Source organism: Calonectris borealis, chromosome 3 (genome assembly GCF_964195595.1).
Source record: "Calonectris borealis chromosome 3, bCalBor7.hap1.2, whole genome shotgun sequence".
Classification (NCBI taxonomy): Eukaryota; Metazoa; Chordata; class Aves; order Procellariiformes; family Procellariidae; genus Calonectris; species Calonectris borealis.
The window spans coordinates 82,049,658-82,069,217 of NC_134314.1; the positions used below are offsets into that span (position 1 = coordinate 82,049,658).

Consider the following 19,560-nt stretch of genomic DNA (forward strand, 5'->3'; position numbering starts at 1 on the left):
CCCCCTATAGCTTGTAACAGGTAGGCTGTTCTTATTCCCTGCCACCTTATTAAAAAATTCCTTCACTAAATTCTTGCTGTTATGCAGAAAATTATTCTGGAGGTAGGCCATACCTGCACTTCTTTGTTTTGGTTTCTGAAGCAAAAATTGCTCAGTGAATCCACAGCGATGGCTCTTAACTGTCACTGACTTACGAGCACCAACACAGAACAAGTAATGTGTTAATAATGCTGCCATAGCACAGGAGTGTTTGGCCAACGTGAAGAACAAAGGGCAGTGTTGAAACCTCTTACTGGCAATGCTTTTTCTGGAAACTATGGGTGGTGAGCCACTGTTCTTACAGGACTTTCTGACTTTAAACTTTGACCTTCTGCTTTTCACCACTCTTGCTTCTGCTGTAAAACTTCTCCCACCAGTTATTGTTTATGGCTCAACTTAGTTCCAAGTTTCTATTTACAGAGAATGATTTTAGATGCTATTTTGACTTCTCTTTATAAGACGACTGTTTCTTTTTCTTTTTTAGCACTGTACTTGTGAGAAATGGGGAGTTAACTAACTGCAACCCCTATATAATCAAAATATAAGAATAGTGATACCTGTAAAAGTGAATTAGAAACACACACTGCCCCCAGCCTTTCAAACTTAGCATCAAGCTTATATTTACAAACATTAGGGGAGATGATAAAATTTGGTATTTGTGACATGAAATCAAAGAGATAATACTGTTTGTTTGCTTTTCCATGTTTACTCTTGAAGTATTTGAAGTTAACAGAAGCTTTAATATCTGAAGATTTAAAAGCTAACAGTTCTGTTGGGATGACAGTTAAAGCACCGCGTAGGTGAAATAGAGACTTCTATAGTCTATCAATCTAGGCAGTTTTGTTGATTATTGTTGTTACTTGTTTATTTGTTTCCTTTGTTAAACTTTTTCTCTGCTATGCCAACAAGTGGTGTTTGACTTTTCATAGATTTGAATCAATCTTACACTTTTTGTAATGGCCTTCTTAGTAATATACCTGTGAGGACCTTTGTATATGTTCAGTCAATTACGATTTACTGTTTTGTCTGCTTTTTACAGTCTTTATACCTCTGTTTCCTGGACTTCCAGCAGCAGCTCTTTTCCTACCTGTGTACGGTCCATTCCATTTATTTTCGTCTCTGGGATTGGAGTGATAATTTTCTCTTTAATTTCTTGGGCTGGAGAATGGAACCATAATGCCAAATGGGGGCATGTCTACCCCAAACTTTTCTTATTTGCTTCCAACTTCCTCCCTTTTTATTCCTCCCCCCCCTTTTTTTTTTAGCACCTTCTTTCCCCCCCCCGCCCCCCCCCCATGTATTTTTAGCCAAAAGCATAAGCAGAAGTAGTGATAAAACTAATTATATAAGAGCAGTCTTGTCAACTATTGCTTCCCTGGCTGTGTGGATGTAGTGCTGTGTGCAGAAAGCACTTCATGAAGGTTCTGCCCTGTGGAGTGCCCAATGGGGAAGCTGTTCAGATGAACATGAGGAAATTTAAAATGTGATAATAGAACATACATGTAACTCTTTGAGTTCCTAAAGATATTTTCTCTCTTTTCCCCCAGATTCATCGTTTTTGCACTTCCATGAATCAGACTGTGACATAGGAGGGTCTTCATCTTGTGAATCTGTGCTTTCTTTCAACACAGAAAAAATTCTGGTATGCTATCAAGAATATAACGTACAAAACAATTTTTAATAGATTATTGAAGTCGCAGATCACTTTAGCTGCATAACCAGTTAGAATGAAGTTCAGGCAAATAACTACAGATAGAATCTATTAATCAGTAGGCATAGGTTCTCAAAAGGCTTAAGAGTGAATGAACTCAAGTTGCTCATGAAAGTATGATTTTGTAGTACTCCATCACGAGTCTCTGGGGCTGTCAGCAGTTTCAACTAATTGAAGCTGATGTTTCCACTGAAGGCTAACCTTCACCGGGATTAGTCTACCAATTTTTTATTTTTAGGGGTGCAGGGGCTATGGCTGAAAAAGGGAAAGGTGTGTTATTTTTTATCCAGATTAACTATGTGAGGAGGTTTACCACAAAATATGTGTAAGGATAAGAGTGATAACTTGCAATTGCTACAGAAATAACATTGTGCACAGATGATAGACTTAGAGGCTTCAGACCATATTTCACTAAATGTAATACAGACATGGTATGTGGAGAATATTCTAACAAAAAAGAGTATCTCTTGGTAGAGAGAATTCAAGAGGATTATTTTGGAATTCGGGTTTTCTTGCAACGCTACTGTTAACTTATTGATCTTGAACAAATATAATCTTCAGTCTACATCAGAACACAGGTTTGATGTTACTTCTTCAGTCCAGTAGAGTCACAGATATTGAAAATCTTCAAATAATTCCCATGTGAATATTGTAGAATTATTGGCTATGGGGAAGCATGGAAACAGTTCTAATTTGAAGCAACTTTTCCAGAGGTGGCATTTGGAAATAAAACTATTCTACTGCAAATCCACCAAGCCAATTACTTAACTTGAATATTCTCCTTAGACATTACTTCATCAGATATTGGTCAGATCTTCTGTCTAGTGTAATCTAGCAGTACTAGCAATTCTTTCTAAGGCAGTGGAATATATATTAGTTTGTTAGAAATTTCCCTGTTTTAAAAAAAAAAATTGTTTCGAAGAGAGCAACAATTCAACCTATCGGGAACTGGTACTGTGATGAAAATTCTTCTCTCTTTTCTTGGAGGCAGAATGACTTGCAATTTTTGCATGTAGAGCTGCAGGATGTCTATAACCTATAACTGGATTCAGAATTTGTTGGAGTATGAATCCCATTCCTCCCCCACCCCAAGAACCAAACACTATTCTGTTATTCTACGATAACAAAACACACGAGGTAGATGAGGGTGGGAGAAACTGTGTGGTACTTCTCTTGCTGAGTGTCACATGCAGCTCTGTAATTCAAGGGATATTAATGTAATGCCAGATTCTTTTAGTTGTAGCTTATTTTCCAATACCCAGTGTGGAACCTTGCTATATCTTATCTTTCGTCCACAGACAAAGGAGTGTAGGCCTTTTTTGTAAATCCACCAAGGAAGAGGTTGTACTTTAGTGAAAATTTTTTTTTTTCTGATGTCAAGACAATTATAGAAGAAGAATGTTTTGCAGAGTTAAATATTGAAGATCACTTTCTGAAGTAGGTTTTCTGGAAATTACCCGAAGACCATTGATGGCCAGTTATTTTTGCGCTTTGTGGATCATTGAAATGTCTGTGTCATGGACACAAGAAACGAGGCTGCTTTTGATTGAACAAGCCAAAAAAAGTGGAAGGGAAGAGGACAAAGTGCAGTCCTCTCAGTAGAGGAAACGATGAGTTAAATATGTTCTCTGAAGTTTAAGGTGTTTAACTGTCTTCTCTGAAGTTAAAGATGTACATATGTGCTGTTTAGCTGAGAGAACTGGGCAGTGAGAGAAGTTATTTTTTCCCCTTCTTGCTTCCTAAAACAGTTTGGAAGGCCTATTAATTAAATGAGAATTTTGTATTTTTCTAACATAAACTGCTCTGGTAGACTTACAGCTGCCTATGGAAAATACTTGTGAAAATGAACAGAATACAGTATTTCTGAGGGGTTGTCTTTGGCAATATTGGTTTCTGTAGGTGCACTATTCGGGGAACAGAAATCTTACATGAGGCTACAATTGGCTGAACAAAGTCTATAACTGATAGAAAGTTATTGTTAAAAGGACAGCCTTTTTACTTTAATATGGCACTGTTAAGTTAAACTTGTCTTTATTGCTGGAGCGATATTCTTCTTAGTGTTTCATTTTCAGTGTTTTACTCTTCTGTAGTACCCTTCCCTTTGCAGGAGACAAAGGAATAAATAACAGGGTAAAGAGTATAAACTCTCCTATGAAGTAGCATGTGTCTTAGACAGACTTTCAAAACTTCATGTTAAGCAGATGTAATATAGAAATATCAGCCACTGGTAAAATGCTGACAATGTCCTTTCGTCTGAAAGGTTTGGTTAGCCTTATGTTAGAGAGGATATCAGCAGCATCTGACTGAAGAGCAATTTTTCTCCCTGTGGAAGACTAGGTATGAATTTGTTTTCAGTTACCTTAAAGCAATCACATTAGTCTTAACTTTTTGATTTAAGGCATTCTCTTAAGGATTTAAGACACAGGTTTTCTATTAAATTCTTTACTGTTGTTTGCTGAACACTTAAAAAACATGATGTTTTACAGAGTCAAGCGAAGTTGCTTACAGAGCAAAAACGATTTCCATTTGCTACTGATAATGACAACACAAATGAAGAATTGGGTAAGATGCCTTATATAAGGTTTGTGCAGGTGAATTATGTGCTAATTATTAGCACTGAATGTTTTGAAACTAAACTGATGATTCCTTAGTGATGTATTAATTTTAAAGTGATCCTAAGAAGCCTGAAAATACAGTGAGTTTTCTCTGGTCATACAAAGACAATATGTATCTCTCTTCCTAAATATCTTTTCTGCTTTGCTCACTAGAATTCTTCACCATGTCTGCTTAAGCAGATGTTCAAAAACCATTTTGATTAAATCCTGTTAAACAGTCTCAGCTACTTCCTGCTTCCCTTTTTCTGTCATTATTGATGACTAAAAGTATTTAAACATCCAGAAAATTTTACCAATGGAATATGCTTTATATCAAGCATAGATCTTGGATCTGTCTTCCCCTCTCCGCACACTCTTGCCATCAACGCTTATAGGCAGCAGGAAGGCTTTCTGAATTATGTCCTTATACAGGCTGCTACTTGATGTTTTTTCAAAGCACACTGAGGGCAGAAAATGGAGGCATTTCAAGTAAAGCAACAGGAAATACTTTTCTCAAAGGACTTGAGGAAGGAGTTAGTTACACTGCTTCTCCAAACTGGTATCCTCTATAGAAAGCAGAGGTATTATGAGGCAGCAAAGAGATTGTTGAGGATGTATGTCAAGGAAGGCAGCAGACTGTCTTTTATATAAGAGCAAAGGGAGACTTTTCTCATAAAGTAAACAATTGAGTCGTTTTTTGTTGACATAATTTCTGCCTTCACAGATTTATCCAGGAAAATTTGTGGGCTTAATCTTTTTTCATATTCCTAGCATACCTAACTATATTCATAGAATCCTGGAGGGAATACCGAACTTCCATCCAGCAGAAAATACTTCATGCTTTTAGTATCTGCTCTGTAGACTTGGAAGACTATGCCAGAATGTCCCTATCCTCATGTTTAGCCTGTAGGCTGGCACCTGCCTACCCACTTTATTTCAAGTATGTCATGGTGTGAGAAGCCTGGGTCCTTCTTGGTTTTGTGTGTTACTTTTAACTGTTCTGAGGAAAAGTAGTGTGAAATGTGTGGGGCATTCTGAAGCAATGTTGGTACCCGAATGCTTGGGCTACTGGACCATTGTTAACCCTTAGTTTTTTCATAGTAAAGTACTTACTTGTATTTTTGTAGTATTTAATTAAAGATTAAAAGATTAATCAAAGAGATAAAATTTAAAAAGAAGCTGATACTGTATCAGCTACTAGCTGCCAATCACTTGCCATAGTTTTACAGACATAGTCTACGACTGCCTGCGTTTTGCCAAGAGTCTTGGATAAACAAAATAAACTCATTATCAGCAGGACAATGAGTCTTCGTTATCTTGCTTCCTCCACTTCTTTCCTTAATACTGGCATGGATGAGTTGATTTTATTTTAAATGCCAACTGTTCTGTGTTCTGGGATTGGAACCATAAAGGTGATACTAGGAACTGTGTCCTCATGGAGGAGAATGAAATGAGGAAAATTCAAGAGCTCTTTAACCTGTCCTTTACTCTGCCAATATTCTTTCCTTTTTTGGCAACGCTATGTATCTGTACCAAGTTAAGCTTTTTATGTATTGAGGAAAAAGTTTATATTGCACACAAATACTTCCTTCTGCATAATAGAAATGCTGCAAGAATGAGGCAAGCTGTGGATTAAATACATTTCTTATTTCTCTTTCATTTAACTTTTCTCCTCCTTTAATGATCAGTGCTTAGCGACACTGCCAAAACAATGTGGCTCTGCCTGTGTGAAAGATAAGTGTCTGTGTCCTATTAAAAATACCTTTGTTCTAACTGGCTTATTTGTCTCTTCTCATGTTTGAGTAAATAATTAAGCCGATAGATGCCTCTTCCATTCTCTTTGGATGACTGCTAAAACTCATTAGAAGCATGGGGAAAGGTGAATTCCTGCTCTTAGTTCACGCGTGTCAGCCATTCGTGCGAACTGCCTGGGGAAAAGTTGTACCTTAACTTTCATAGTTGTGGTCTGCAAGATACTTGGTTTTTGTGGGCAGCGTAGACAGAGCTTAGTCCAGAGTTAAGACCTGCAAGAGATTAAAACATGTGAAATGAAACAATCTTGAGCTGTCAGAACTGAACTTCAGTCATGCAAGCACAACCGCAGCTTTCCAGTCTTGTGACTTGACTGTATTTTTATATCTTGTGGAGATTACAGGAATGTGTTTCTAAAACAGTGGTCTGTTTCTTTTTCAAACACTTGGCTTCTACTCCAAAGCGGGCGGCGGGGAATGCAAGAACTTTAAAGCTTTTCGTAATTTTAACATGGGTAAAGATTCTATAGTTTTTCAATCTCCTTTTTATAAATAATGGAATCACTTTAGTTGAGTTTTCTCTAGATAATTCAAGTGAAGGAAAAACTTATTGTGAACTAGTAAAGTTTAGCAAAATGTTTACAAACAAGTACAATCAGATGTTCTGTAATGGAATTATCCAAAAAAATTAGCCAGTGTTAGCCAGGCTCACTTATAATTGAGAAAGCAGCTGATGGGATCATGGTACCTTTCCTGGTCCTAAGTACTTTAGAAGCAAACATGGACCCTTTCCTGAAGAACTTGTAAAAAGGAGAGAAAAACCCCAAACAAACCACAAAACCGAAAACCAATTCGGATGAGCACAGTATGAACTGAATAATTAACGAATGCTAGGTAACAGTTGAGGGAAGTCATTTCAGTGGCAGTTCAGAAATCATTTGACTACTTTAATCTTCAGTGCCATGTAGGAACTTATATTAAATACAACTAAATTGTAAAATGTATTGGAAAAAAAAATCAGATGTGTTTTTCTCTTTTATTTACATTTGTAATTTTTTGTTAGCAATTGCTTACGTGTTGATTGGCAACGGCTTGTATGATGAAGCCATACGACATTTTTCAACAATGCTGCAGGTAAGTTTTCTGTTTGGACCGTTAAAAATCACTTTATGAAATTATCCATTACATTATCCATATGGCTTTTACTAAAACAAAGATTCAATTAAGGATTTTAAAATGAGAGTAATTATTCTATGAGAGTAATTATTCTATTATTTGTTCATTTTTTCCCATCCAAACATAAGCGTACTCTTAAAATCAGGTGATTCAGTATCTTGGTTATTTGGTGAGTATTTTTCTCCTCTGTAGGAATAAACTTTTCATGGTACTTTGATTAAAAAAAAAAGCATCTTCAGAAACCTGACCTGTGCAAAATTGAAGTTCCTTTAATTGCCCTCTTAATGTGTAGGCTGAGATATTTTAATGTGGATTTTTTTGGGTGACAGTTAGCATGTTGCCAGTAACATCAGAAAAAAAAACCTGACAGAGATCACTTATTGCTAGTGGCAAGCACCACATTGCTTTCATGATGATAAATGATTTTGTATGCTGGATTTATCCTTCTTCTTCAGGGGTAAGCATTTGGTGAGTTTAATATATAAGTAAAACATAACTAATACTTCAACTTTTTTTTTTCTGAATTCTTTACCTTGGTTAGACATCTTCTTCTATGAAGTAGAAGGTAGCTACTTTTAAAACAAAACCAACCCCAACAGTTTAAAAGCTTCAACTAAAGCTGATTTCAAAATAGTGTATTTTTATGGCTAAGAATGTGGGACTACCAGAAGCATGGACCTGCTTTTTGATCTAAACTGGTTGTAGTACACAAATGCAAGCTGAAAGTAATACTGTAAATATTAGCATGTATGTTTAACTCAAGTGTCATATGGCTTGTACTTAAATTGAGTGAAACTGTGGCAATTTAATGGAATTATTCCAGGGAATTTATCAGAGGATCAGAACGTTTTTTGTTGGTTTTGTTTGTTTTAGGTGTTTAGTGATCTCTGTCTTCAATTTGTTTTTAATGTGAGGAATGACTTTTTTTCCTTTTTTTTTTTTTTTAATCCTAATGAGAAATCCTGCTTCAAAAACCACTAGACTTATATAATGTTTCCTGCCTTCTCTTTATTAAGAAGGAAATTTAATATAAGTGAAGATAAGCAAGATACAGCAACTGTAGAAAGATACTGTGAGAAGTGTGTATATCATAGAGTACCTTTGCAAGGCACACATCTCATTTGAAATTAATATCTCGCTTATTGTATGCCTGAAAGGCTGTAAAGTGGTTATGATTGTTCACTCTGTCTTCCACAAGGCAATTTTAAATACATATAAAGTGAGTATTAAAGCATTTAACAGAACAAAACAGCCTTGCTTAGCTGCTGTATTAAAAGTAGGGAAGTTACCTGAAGTTGACGTTGGCAAGTGTACACTTGGAATCAGCTCATGTCTGGCAAGCATTGGTGTGCCAAGTATCTGTTGTTTTGTAAATGAAAGAATTTGTTTCTTGGCAGTTGTCCCAGTTAAATGAGACCAGGCCTATGCTACAAACTTCTGTAGCACAGCTGTGTTGGTTGCAGGTGTGAAGATGGCGTGATTCCTGACTGGTTTTCAGGGAAACTGACTGCATAGGCATTGTTGTGCCAAGAAAACCAGGTTTGCTGTTGTAGTTCTTCAAATTTGGATGGGAAACCATGACTGGAGTAAATAACATTGAACAAGAAGTAGATTCACTATGTAAGATGCATGCCCTTAAGTGCCCGAGTTGGAAAGCCATGGACTTAAAGCCATGGAAAGCCAAGGAAGGTTTGTTTGATTTTGCAGAACTATTTTGGCAGAATACCTCTAGTTTTAGTTGCTGCCTGAATACAAATTTCATCAGGATGTCACAATTTCCTGCTTTCTAATTTTAAATCTTAAAATTTAAATTACAAACAAAACAAACTTTGAATGGCTGAATTGTATTTGTTTATTATCACTTCAGTGACATTAGACAAAAGAAGTCATATAATTACCAGTAAGGTTACAAGTAATGAAGTTTGGACAACAGACTATACTGATGTGTACATAGCTTCTGATAGGTGGTCACTGACACTATAACTGCACTCTGTTTAGCTCATTTTCCAGACAAATACTCCAGAACAATTCTAGTAAATTGAATTGGAAGATGTGAACATAAGAAAGTATGGGCTGTAATACAATCAATTTCTTTGCCTGACAACTGTGATTGGGGGACATGTCCTGACCTCACGCTCTTGAGATGGCAGCTATCGAGAGTTTCAGTGCCACCCACCCTGCCGACCCCCAGCCTGGGGACCTGATCGAAATCTTCCGGCCAGCTTACCAGCACTGGGCCCTCTACCTGGGGGACGGATACACCATCAACGTGACGCCCGTAGATGAAGGGCCCCCAGCCACGTTCGCTGTGATTGTCATTGCTTACTACTTAAGATTAGCAAGAATTAAATACATATTGAAGAAAGATACCTTTTAAAAAAAAAACCACACAACTGATTATTGTATTCATTTCAAATCTTAACAGGAAGAACCAGAGCTGGTTAGTGCAATTTATGGACGAGGAATAGCATATGGAAAAAAAGGACTACATGTGAGTAGATAATTATTTAAATTGATATCTGAATTTTTTGAATCCAAACTATAAGAAGGCCTGTAACAGGAGGAGCTAGACTGATTAGAACTTGATAGGTACATCCCAAAGTCTTTGTGCTGTCCTACTATATCCATCCCATGGTAGGTGCTCCATAACACAGAGGGATCTAGTGGATCATACTGCTCAAGCCATGGGTACGTTTGCTTTGTGGGACTGTGGAAGTAAAGCAAGCACAACTGAGTGGTGGATAGTAAGGCTGGGAGCCACAGCCACTTGAAAGAGTTATCTTATTAGATAACAGGCAGTACCTTGCCTCTGAGAGGCAGGTTTATGAAGTCCCACTTAATTTGTCTCCACATCTAGTCTGTATTTGGAAACGAAAGAGTCTTTTATTGCAGCTTTGAAACATTGTCAGCTCTTGCAATCCAGCAAGCTTTATATTGCTTCTTGATTGCCTATGCCTCTTGATACGTATACCACCTTGAATTTGTTCAAAAAAATTCAAAGTTAAATTATTTACAGTTACAGCTGACTGCTCAAACAATTTCCTGAGCAAAAATAAGTTTAAAAGTAGACTATGGTCCTTCTAGTTTGAGTTTGTGGCCTGTTGAATCGTGATTGAATGTGTGCTGGAATTCTAGAAGAAAGAATACTTGAATAACTTCTTGAAAATTTTCTTTGTGTAGAGTATTTAATTCTTTAGCGGTGCTGACAGGAGCTACAAGTCCCTCATATTTGCATGCTTTTAACACCAGCATGAGTTTGTTTTCTGAGTTTGGCTAGATGTAGAAACAGCTTCACTTCATAAAAGTTTCTGTGAGCAACACTTCCAAGACACAAAGATGATGTTAAGCACATGCAAAATTTCTTTGCCTTGAAAAAGAAGAAAAAAGGTCAATGAAATCTAATACAGAACTTGCTATATAACCAGTTTGGATTTTTTGTTTCCAATTAAGTAACTGCTTCCATCCTACAATTTATTGAGGACAATACGAAAATTTAGATAGACGAGTTGCTGATGGCATCAACTCATTCACCAGTACTACTTGGATTAAGTTACAGATAGTACTGACAAAAATACTGGTGGGTGAGAGTATGCATGTGTGTTGGAGTTCTTGTGAGAGCTTGAGCCAGCTTTGTTGCCAAGAAAGGTACCGTGAACCTAATGTTTGTTCACAGAGTTATATTAATGTATTATTAGAGGTACAGCACAAAGATGATGTGTACAAGCAAAGTTTATTTTTCTTGTTTATAGCAGATAGGTGGGGTTTTTTTCAGCTATTTATAGAATACTGCATCTTAATGTTATTAGCAAAGGTGTGAAGGGCTTTTAATGTAAACTGATACTCTTTCAGAAACTTAGCCAATCTAGTTGTCCTTCAGTCTTCAGAGTATATTACTTTAAGTATGTACAGTTGTTTACCTTGTTTATTTTTCTCCTTTTCAGGATATGAAAAATGCTGAACTTGCTCTGTTTGAGCTCAGTAGGGTGATTAGTCTAGAACCAGATCATCCTGAAGTATTTGAACAGCGAGCAGAAGTGAGCATTTTTTGCATCTTTTCAGATTTTTGGAGAAATTGCAATTATACAGTGTTTTCAAGTATTTCTTCACTGATTTAATGACTAAAGCTCTTATCTGTGTTTTTCTGTGAACATTCCTGCTTTCTTTTAAAATATACATATTTGCTCTTAAGCAGTGTAATTTGTAGGATGTTTATTTTTAAAATGAAGCATACACCATATGGAGTTACTATAGCCAATAGAATAGCATATATTATGTCTAAGTGTTTAGTTTTTGACATACTGTATAGCAAGATCATGTGTCTTTTGGTTTGTTTTTTTAAAACAATGAATCAAAATATCATTTGAACCTTACTGTTTGTACTTAGTGTCACCTTAGTAAGTTTATTGTTAGGACTAGTTGGTAAAATGCCAAACTTGTAAAGAAGGAGGTTTTAATCAAATGTTTTGGTTTTATATTTGTGCGTATAAGTTAAATATCATTCAGATACACAGCTATTTTTTCTTTTTGAAAATCATGTTTTATTTTGCTAATTAAATTACAAAAATGTTCAAGAAGCAGCTTTGTAGACAAATCAAAAGCATAAATACTTATTAAAGTTGGCATACTGTATAATAACTGCCATAATATGAAGTTGTAATTCACAATTTTCATGTTTTTAATGATTTGTTAATACAATTGTTAATAATCTTGATCTAAAAATGTGAAAGGCATTCGAATAATTGGGAAATAGACCGTTTTCCATTGGGGGTTACTTTGTCAAAATAAAAAGGTTTATGAGAGTACTTTAATTACATTTTCAGTTGAATGTGTTGAAATAACTTGAAATAGAGTATTTTGCTTTGGCTGACTTGTTTTTATTTGGAATACTAGGTTTCTGCAAATGTTATTGGTGATATTCATGTACACCAATACTTTTTTAGAGAAAAATGCTTTCAGATTTTCCCTTTGATAGGGATTTGAAAGCAATAAGTACTGAAATTTATAGTAGAACTTTCCAGCCTGTTCTAGCAAATAGTTACTCTGTTACAACTGAACATGAAAAAGAATAATCTTCATATTTCTAAAACAAATCTATTCAGCCTGTTTGCTCTAAACTATGTTTTTGTTTTATACTCTTAGATATTGTCCCCACTAGGACGAATCAGTGAAGCATTATCTGATCTCACGAAAGCTATTCAGCTCCAACCATCAGCACGGCTCTACAGGCACAGAGGTACCCTTTACTTCATATCTGAGGTTAGTGGATTTTGGGAATTCTGTTTGGTTTTGGTTGTGTGGATGCTGTTGATTATTTTGTTGTTGTTTTTTGTGCCAGTTGTTACTTTTGTTCAAGAACTTCTTTCCTATTTAAATTAAAAATCAAAATAACAACAGCCCTGATTTTCTTGTAGTTGACTTTCTGACAGTTCAGGGGTATTCTTCAAATATTTCATCTGCATATCTATTTAATGCAGAGAATCAGAGGGCAAGTACCTTGCATGCACATCTCGGCTTGTTTTGTGTGTTTGAGGAGTAGGATATGGATAAAGAATTTGAGCTGATTTATAACCTACAGCTGCATTTAAGTAGTATTGTTGAATGCCAGTCTAAAAAGGAAAACAGTTATGGCCAAGGCAGTAATTGTCCTATATACTTAAAAAAAACCCCATACCACACAACAAACAAACAAAAAAACCTTACAAAAATGCTAACATCCTATTTTGCTCCGTAATCTGTGTGTGCTGTTCTTACACTTTGATGTAAAACAAGTAACTTTATCTTCAAACATTGCGTGAATACTAAATAGCTGATTTCCCATTTTATTCTTCTGATTTCGCTCTGTTTCCAGCTATTTTTCCACTTACTTTACTACGTTTTATATAGCGCTTGCTTTAAAAGTTGGAAGCGTATTGTGCGTTCCTTATTCTTTTGATATTCTGACTGGCAGTTGATAATCTCTAAGCAGTTGCTTAGCCCTGAGACTGACTTCAGATATTAAACAAAATTCTGTAGTTTATTCTCATAAAAGTAAAAGTATGTATTCTTCTTTATTTGGATGGTGTTTCCTCTCATCTAAATTCTACTTTATCGCAGGATTATGCAACAGCCCATGAAGATTTTCAGCACTCACTGGAACTGAACAAAAATCAGCCTATAGCTATGCTTTATAAAGGCTTAACCTTTTTCCACAGAGGACTTTTGAAGGTAAAGCTATGTTAAATAATAGTTCATGTAGAACAATACCCTCTATTTGAAGTTACTTCTATAAAATAGTAGAAATATCATAGGTGTTGATATACATATTTTCTCTCACATAAGGAAGATTTTTTAAGGCAAAAGAGTGCAAGCAAAATGAAAAGGTGCCATTACTGACTGTAATACTTCATGGTATGACATGTCAATACTGCTGGTCTTGCTGGATCTTGGTAAATCAGTGCTTTGATGGAGTGCTTTGAAAGATGTTTGTATCTGCTAATATCTGTATGGTTATATGCAAAATTTCTTTCCATGAAATGGAAACTCCCTAGGTTTTGTGAAGGGGAAAGGAATAAAGAGGAAAACAATTTTAAATTCTTCCTTGAATGAGCTAGAAGGTAATCAAGGAAACTGCTGATAGAAAGCCCTGCATCTGTCCATGTGTATTTCAGTTATATGTTGATTCTGAAATGCTCGTATCTAAATTGAGGGAACATAGTTGCTCCCTCAGATTCTAAAATCAGCAGGGAAGTAAGTTCTTCGCATGCTTCTTTTAATGTTTCACCATTTTCTGAGTCAAAACTTTTCTATGTTTTAGGTGTAGTAATATTGCACCTGTTTCTTGCTTGTAAAGTATTTGGAGATACTGCTGCAGTTTTTCTGAGGGGAGAGTAATTAGACAAGTGGTCTGAAATCCTCAGTTTGAAAAGTGAGGATGCAGCTGTGTGATTCATAAATTCCCACAGAGTGGAAGTTTTTTTCTTTAACCTCTGATAACAGCTAGGGATTCATTAAGGGTTGTATGAAGAAATCCTGACAGAACTTGGAGACAATCCAGGACTCCTGAGTTTCAGCCCAGTATCTTTCATAGGCAATCCGTGATCTTTTTTTTTTTTTTAATTTTTTCCTTCTTTTTTTAGCAAACAGGCTACCTCTCCATTTTCTTAGTACCCAAGCTGGTATTTTTTTCCACACTCTGTGTATGCTGTAAGAACTTCAGGCTGTCACTGAATTTACTGTATCTTATTGCAGTCAAATGAGTTACTTGCAAATAATAGTCTGATTGAATTTCTAATTTTTGGTGCAGGCAGCAGAGAGCCCAGAAAGTGATGGGGGAAATACAACTGACAAGGATAAATAATGTCTCAATTTGCAAAATAGAAGCAATGTTTTCTTTCTGATAGGTAGATCAACACATTTCTGCACCACCACCTCTTTCCACCCAATTTCTTTTCTTAAAAGAAGTGTCTTCCCTCTCTAATATTCAAGTTCTGAGAGATTGTGACTGAGTGGCTTTTCATCCCCAGGTATACCTTAGCTTCCAGTCAGGTTCAGACTGCCTCTTAAAGGAAGGCTATACTTGTCATCTGTTAGGTTTTACTAGGCTTGCTGAAAACTGAATTTGGGGTGAGGGTGGCGGAGTGTTCATTTTTGAGTGAGAAGAGATTGTTGCTTTTGGATCATTGCTTTTGGGAATAATCATCTTGGATTTAAAACTTATCTAGAGGACATGAGCCTATCAGTAATGGTAGGCGATTATCTTATATTTTTGCTCAATAGATATTTTTGTGCATGTTGTAGTGGTCAGAATATATTTGATAGTTTTTCTGAGTAAGAATCTCTAAATTGCTGAAGATACTAATGATTCTTTCCTTACAGCATTTAATTTCTTGCACTATAGACTTCAATATACTTTTCAGGCATTCCTTCATAATATAAAGTAGTTGATTATTCCATCCTTAATTCTAAGTCTCAGTACTGCATTTGCCAATTTATATAGCCAGTCCAGTTTAAAAACCTGAGTTCTTGATCAAATGCTTTGAAGAGGAAGATTAGTTTGAACGTATGCATATAATTATTTTTAGGTATTTTGTTTTTATTATGTTGTACTCCTCACAGCAGCAGTACATGCTATTGTGTGAAAATGATCACTTACTCTGTAATCCCTCAAGAAAGTGTTTGCTAACTGTGCAACTAACACGAACGCAATAAAACAATGAAAGGCAGAGTGCAGATTTGAAGGAGTCTTTTGGACTGTAAAAATTAAGAAGCGTATTATAAATGAAGAAAGAAGACTGTAAGGAGAGACTGCTTTGCCTTAGGGACCAGACTGAATTTTGAAAGCAAACTCTGAAGCGATTTCATCTCTGAATTCTATTAAAATGCTAAAAGAATCACTCATTCCCCTAGCATATTAGACAAAGGAATTCCAGCTATATCTGTCATTACCGTAAAGAATGTTGCAATATTTATTTGTTATATGATGATTATTACTCTATAGATTTTGTAATAAATTCATGCTTTGTTTGTTCCTTCCAAAGGTTTTGACAAATAACTGTAAATCCATGGCTAGTAACTACTGAGGATGCCAAAATTAAATGAGTGTAGTAAGTGACAAATTTTTCCATTGGTGTCTTTGTGTAGGAAGCCATTGAATCGTTCAAAGAAGCTCTGAAGCAGAAAGCAGACTTTATAGATGCATATAAAAGTCTGGGACAAGCCTACAGGTAATTGCATTCAGAAATAGTTTTAAAGTCAGTCTTCTATTTGATTGTGTTCTTTAAAATGCACTCTTAAAGCTTTACACGTTTGTTACAAAACTGCAGAATCATATGTGTATTTGGTAGTTTCTACAGCCAGTATGGCTATGTCAGGATACGTTCAATATAAATAATTTCTAGGTTTACTTTGTATTTTTAATTCTGTCTCCAGTAGCTCTTTGAGTCTCCCAGGCTCAAAGGTTGGGTAAATGGCAGTTTTCAGTACGATGTGTTTTAGTTATGCTAAATGATTTTTAAATGATGGAAATGTTTAATATGAACTGTTGATTAATATGCTCATTAGTTGCCATATGAGATTATTGTGCTACTTAAATTTATGAAAAAGTCATTGCATAGTGCGTATCACTTCATAGAACTGCTAGGTTCTATATAAATTAATCTCTCACCAAAGAGACTTACAGTTCTGAGAATTTAGCTAATTTCCTGTTTAGGGTATTTTTACTACAGACATGTAGTTTCTTACCTATTAATCAAATAATTTTAAAAAAAAAAGCAATCTCTATTTAGTAAGGTAACTAGTCACTTTTCTTTTTTTAATTTACATTAAGGATAAAATAATTTATAGTTGAATAAAATATATTACTTTAAAGGAGGTCTACAGGTAATTACGAAGGAGAAAAGTACATACAGCTTGTACATAACAAGACAAGAACATAACATAGTCAGCAACTGAATATCCCTGCCCATTGTAGTTCTTTTCCCAACTTGCTGTGTCTTGTCAGCTTTTTATTTCCTGTTTTACATTTTTGTTTTTGGAAAGCACTGATCTACAGCATAGATGCTGCTGCAACAGAAACGGTTTTTGTGTAGCAAGGGTTAAGTTGGGTAAGGTTGGTATGCAAGCATTACATGATCATGTGCTCCTTTTCTTCAGGCTTTATGCTTCCTTCAGCATACAGAATGTGCAATATTCACTGAAGGCAGTGTCATTTAAATTTTTTTTTTGTTATTTTTTGCTTTGTGGATTTGTGCCTTATTTATCAGAGTATCTGAATTCTGAACTCAATGTAGAATCGGTAATTTTCTCATGAGTTTTTCTGTGGCACTAGTTATTGTGGTGCATGAGTACTTTGAAGATACTAAATAATAGTCAGTAATTTGGCCTGGAAGATGGGCAGTTGCCTTCTTGCATTTCCAATAAATGCTTTAACTTTTTTGTTTTGTATTTGGATGTGGGACTGCCTCTCTAGTTGGTCAGTTCTACTCTGTGCCCAAGAAATTTTAATCTGAAGAAGTTTTATTTTGAAGGAGAGAAAAAAGCAAGCCTTAAAATGTCTCGTTTTGCACTGCAATATTGTTTTACAAAGCAAAAGTCATTTAACCAGATGTCCTGGTTTCGGCTGGGATAGGGTTAAATTTCTTCCTAGTGCTGTGTTTTGGATTTAGTACGAGGAGAATGTTGATAACACACTGATGTTTTCAGTTGTTGCTAAGTGCCCTCCTAGTCCAAGGACAGCTCCCGTGCCTACTGACTGAGCTAGGTACACGAGATGGGAGGGAACATAATCAGGACAGCCAGTCCAGCTGGCTAATGGGGTATTCCATACCGTGTGACCTCATGCTCAGTATATGAAGGGTAGGCGTGATCCGGGAAGTACCGATCGCTACTTGGTTATCGGTCCGGGGGGTGGTGAGCAATTGCATTGTGCATCACTCATTTTGTATATTTTATCATTATCATTATTATTTTCCCTTTTCTGTTCTATTAAACTGTCTTTATCTCAACCCACAAGTTTCTCTCACTCTTACCCTTCCAATTCTCTCCCTGTCCCGCTGGGGGTGGGGGGAGTGAGTGAGCGGCTGCGTGGTATTTGGCTGCCTGCCAGGTTAAACCACGACACCAGAGTATTCCTAATCAGCTTAAATTTGTTGCTTTTATTCCCTCTCGCTGTCCTCTGCCTCCGAAAGTTCTCTGATCCTCAGGAAATAATAGGGGAAGGAATGTAAAGAAATCTACCTCTTCCTTTTTTTTTTTTCTTTTTTTAGAACTTAATGTACAAAGCAGAATTACTGTTGACTCTTCTAACTGCTGAGCATTTAGAGAAGGTCAGAAGCTGAATAGAATATTGTTTAATAACTGAGGACGCTGTAGCTAGTGACCAACTATGATGTCTGAATTACTTTCCCATGAACACTCAGGTCTTATAACAGGCAGAAATAATAATCTCATTTCTCCAGGCACTGTTCACTTCAGCTGTCAAATTCTTCTCTCTTTCTAAAATCTTGTATTTTACATTCACGCTTTCTTTCTTCTGCATCAAATAAGTTTCAAATCCAATGCTTAAAAAATACCTTTTAAAGAATTATTTTTATAGTGGAAGTAGACAATTCTTAGTCTGATTTGTCCTTCTGTACAACATGAGTTATAGCATTTTACCTATTAATTCCTGTTTCAAATGTAGTGACTTTGGTGTTCATGCATTTATTTGAAACTAAAGAGCTGTGGTTAATCACTGTTCTGTCTAAAAATTCTTTTTGGCAAATGTATTTAAAACTAGTAAATCCTGTTTGTTTCTAGCATTGCTCTTGTTTGGATTAATTTCACCTAATATAATTTGATGTGGAAAGAATTTCATGATCTTAAACTTAAAAAATCAGTGTATTGGATAAAAAAATTGAATAAAAATTAAGTTGTGTACTATTTCTATTTTAATTTTTTTTAATTGTAGTTTCTCTGTGGCTATTTTTACGAAAAGCTGTCCTGCACATGGAGTAATTGCAGTCAATACGTTTTTAGTTAGTTTCAGCTTTGAAACACCATATGCTTTCTTCTTATTCAGCAGTTAAGTAGTTAGTATATTTTTTTTAAATGTGTTTATATTTAGAAGTTAGAAAGACCTGTCATAGATAATGTTTTCCAAGAGTGCTTTCTGTGGAAGTTTTGTTTCTTTTAGTTTCTGAAGAAATACCATAGGTATGTGTTTTTATGGTTTATGTCCGCTGAGGATTGTGAAGATTTGTGGTCTTGTGGGGTTGTATTTCAGAGTACACATTTCTGGGAGTGAAAAACTCTGTGCAGCTGTTCTGTGATTACCAGTGAAGAACAATTGCAGAATTACTGCTTTTATTAAAGAAATTTTCCATTAGTACTGTGTTCCTCTTTAATGATATCCCCTTTGGACACGCTAAAACAACTTCTAACAAGTAATTTCATTGTCACTGTTGTCTTCTATATTCTTCACTTTCCACTTTATGGAACCGCCTAGAGAACTTGGCAACTTCGATGCTGCTACAGAGAGCTTCCAGAAGGCTTTGCTGCTAAATCAAAATCATGTTCAGACATTACAGCTCAAAGGAATGATGCTTTATCATCATGGTAGCTTAGATGAAGCACTAAAGAATTTTAAGGTAAGCAGGCCCTAAGTAAATACAAAATTAAAATGTTTTAACAAGGACTAGTATTCAACAAGTGCAGTAAAATGGACAAATGTCAAAGTTTTTCATTCTGAATGTGTACGTGCATTTGAACTAAATTTTTTTTTGTAAAGTCTGTCTTAAAAGATGTATAAAACCTTACAGTTTTTAAATAAAAA

The 19,560-nt window shown here is 35.6% G+C and overlaps 1 protein-coding gene across 9 annotated transcripts in view; it reads left to right on the forward strand.

Moving 5' to 3' along the window:
• TTC13 (tetratricopeptide repeat domain 13) overlaps nt 1–19,560 on the forward strand; it is a 42,922-nt gene that overhangs the window by 2,289 nt on the left and 21,073 nt on the right. For 7 of the 9 annotated variants that reach the window (XM_075146392.1, XM_075146391.1, XM_075146393.1 and 4 more), the window contains exons 2-10: nt 1,587–1,681; nt 4,237–4,312; nt 7,159–7,229; nt 9,697–9,762; nt 11,213–11,305; nt 12,411–12,527; nt 13,365–13,475; nt 15,891–15,973; nt 19,234–19,375. In XM_075146392.1, the coding sequence (XP_075002493.1) occupies nt 1,587–1,681; nt 4,237–4,312; nt 7,159–7,229; nt 9,697–9,762; nt 11,213–11,305; nt 12,411–12,527; nt 13,365–13,475; nt 15,891–15,973; nt 19,234–19,375 (854 nt within the window). Of the gene's footprint in view, nt 1–1,586; nt 1,682–4,236; nt 4,313–7,158; nt 7,230–8,816; nt 8,961–9,696; nt 9,763–10,801; nt 10,917–11,212; nt 11,306–12,410; nt 12,528–13,364; nt 13,476–15,890; nt 15,974–19,233; nt 19,376–19,560 lie in introns of those variants that run through there. The other 2 variants (XM_075146394.1, XM_075146395.1) reach the window with 2 other exon arrangements.